At 38.1% G+C, this 2864-nt stretch overlaps 1 protein-coding gene across 1 annotated transcript; it reads left to right on the top strand.

Moving 5' to 3' along the window:
- Nucleotides 1-1958: 1958 nt before the first annotated feature.
- On the top strand, nucleotides 1959-2864 carry LOC138856031 (uncharacterized). Its single transcript, XM_070106479.1, has one exon. It carries the CDS (start codon nucleotides 1959-1961, stop codon nucleotides 2862-2864), a length of 906 nt encoding a protein of 301 aa, XP_069962580.1.

Genomic DNA, 2864 nt, shown 5'->3' with positions numbered 1-2864 from the left:
TGTCGTTTTAATCTTCCAAAAAACAAAGAATTTATTTGATCTTTTGGAAAATTAGACGTTAATACAGTACAGACGCTGAAGAATTAAATCTTTTTTTAATATCAGGTCAATATAAGGAGAAAAAAAATATAGTGTGGGATATAAGAAGGTAAGTTTTTTTTAAGTTTGTCGTAAAAGGATAACATTTTTTGGACAAGATAAAAAAAAACCCCAAAGTTATTTGAATTTTTCTCATTATAATTAAGGTTATGTGAAAAAAGTCTAAATACAAAAAATATAGATCTTTTTATTACTTACAACATTGCCATACAACTTTTTTCTATAGGAAATAGAACGTTTTTCACCCTTAAAAATTCAGCCACGCTCATCCCCTTCGGTTTTTGCGCTCTCAGATCGCCCATAAATCATTTTTCCCGTAACGTTTGTTATTTTAACTTTAGTTTTCGATAGGTTTCATTCTACTATAATTTTTTGTTTTAAAAAAGTATATACGCTGGTCTATAAGTGCTTTTGCATCTCTTTTCTTCATCGTCTTTGTTTTTGCCCCGTATAATAGGACGGGAATTATATGAGATTCATAAAGCATAATTTTTCCTATCTCTTGATTAATTTCTATAGTCTTAAGTTCCTATTCTATAGGATAGTTCAATCACTCTATTGAGAACAACATTTTTTCAATGTAGCACATGACTTCTGAAAAAGTTAGCAAAATCTCTTAACTCTTCACTTTACCGTTACACATTTTGATAACAAGCTAGGCTCATATGATAGATTAAATATTAGATATTAGAGATTTATAAAATGTGATTTTTATTTCCGTTTTCATTCCTTGTGATAGTAAGATCAATACCATATATTTTAGAAAGAAATAAGTTGATGACATTCGAAATGAATATTATATAGGAAGTAGGCTTGTTCTTTTCCGTTATCCCTAATTTTTAGACAGTATGCAGAGTCTCTTTAGACAGATCGTGCCAATTCTGATCCCACATTCATGGAACGCATTATGACTGATGAGACATGGGTTTATAAATACGACATGCAAACAAGCCAATAATTGGAATGGAAAGAGAAAAACGAGCCGAAACCGAAAAAAACACGTCAAAGTCGTTCAAAAATCAAAGTGATGTGTGTTTTTTTAATATTCGCGGGTTGGTTCATCATGAACTCGTTCCAACGGGACAGACGGTCAATAAAAAGTATTATTTGATCGTTTTGAGGCGTTTGCGCGAAAACATCATCAAAACGGCCGGATTCATGGATTTTTCATATCGATAAAGCGCGGTCGCACCGAGCTGTAGTTGTAAATGATTTTAAGACCAAAAACTCGTTCAGTACCATCGATCAACCACCGGATTTGGCCCCATGCTACTTTTTTTGTTTTATTTATAATTTCCGGAAACTTTCTGGTCACATAAAGCTTACATTATTTAATTCAGACATTCCAGCTGATTTTAATCCCTTTATGTTGGGTAATGTGTGTGATATTTTAATGAAGATCTGAAGAACTGTATTCTTAAACATAATGTGTTATAGCGCTGAATATGAGTTTATTTATCAAATAATAAATTATTAATTCATTTACAACTCTTTTTATACTCTTGCAATCTGTTGATACAGATAATAATAGTTTTATTTACCTAAAAGTTCTTTGTATCACCTAAAAATAATCGAGTTGGATGGAGGGTTATATATATATGTGGCAACATCATACACTACCGACAGGCTACAACTATGTTGTACTATGTTGCCGACCGTCAAAACGCACAACACTACCGACCGGCAACCCTTTACTACAATTTTATATTAAAGTCATAAGCAACCCCATTCTCCTTCATCCTGCAATTCTTCCCTTCTTCTCACGGACGCCAAACTGACAAGACGTGCCAGCAGCAGGACCGCCCGCTTCAAACATTATCAACGCAACCATTAAAACTGGTGACCCCGACGTGATCAAAATGGCACAACAAGGTGAAAATAACGCGCAAACATCGTCACCCCCGAACGTTCGACAGGCAGTGCAACCGCAAAGCATTTTGCCTAGATCATCAATCGAGGTGCATCAGCCTGATTTCCACGTGGACGCAGCTATGGTACCACGCATAAGCCCACCCAATATAAACGAAACAAACATCGAGTCGTATTTTTTGTCATTGGAGTTCTGGTTCGCAGCTACCGGTGTGACACACGACACAAGGAAATACAACCTGGTCATGGCACAAGTTCCTCCAAGCAAGCTAATGGAGTTAAGGGCAGTCATCGATTCAGCACCTTCGCTTAACCGCTACGAGTACATTAAATCCAAACTAATAGCACATTTTGCAGACAGCCAACAACGTCGCGTGCAACGTGTTCTTTCGGATATGCCCCTGGGTGACTTAAAGCCAAGCCAACTTTTCAACGACATGAGACGAGTGGCTGGCACCGCGCTCTGTGAAACAGTACTTATCGATCTGTGGGCCTCACGTCTACCACCCCACGCTCAGGCTGCGGTAATCGCATCAAAAGGTGACGTTGCAGATAAAATCGCAATTGCAGACGCCATCGCCGATTCTATGAATTTTCGACAAATTAACGTAGTAGGTAATCAACAACCAGCAATAAGCGCCCCCAAGGAGGCCAGCGATGAGCCAATTACATTACGAGAAATCCGAAATGAGATCGCTCAGCTCACGAAGCAGATGGAAGTTATAAAATCGCGACGACCAAGGAGCCGCAGCAAAAGCCGGCAGAGACACCAACGATATGTGCACCAGGAGTCTACGCACACGAATGAGTTATGTTGGTATCACCATAAGTTCGGCGCCAACGCTCGAACATGTAGGAAACCCTGTTCATACAACAACCTGGAGAAAAGCAAATGA

Source organism: Bactrocera oleae, chromosome 3 (genome assembly GCF_042242935.1).
Source record: "Bactrocera oleae isolate idBacOlea1 chromosome 3, idBacOlea1, whole genome shotgun sequence".
Lineage (NCBI taxonomy): Eukaryota > Metazoa > Arthropoda > Insecta > Diptera > Tephritidae > Bactrocera > Bactrocera oleae.
Note: the sequence above shows the minus strand (reverse complement) of the source record. Positions and strands in the feature narration are given on the sequence as shown.

Coding starts and splice junctions, on each gene's coding strand:
- LOC138856031 (XM_070106479.1), top strand. CDS start 1,959: ATGGCACAACAAGGTGAAAATAACGCGCAAACATCGTCACCCCCGAAC.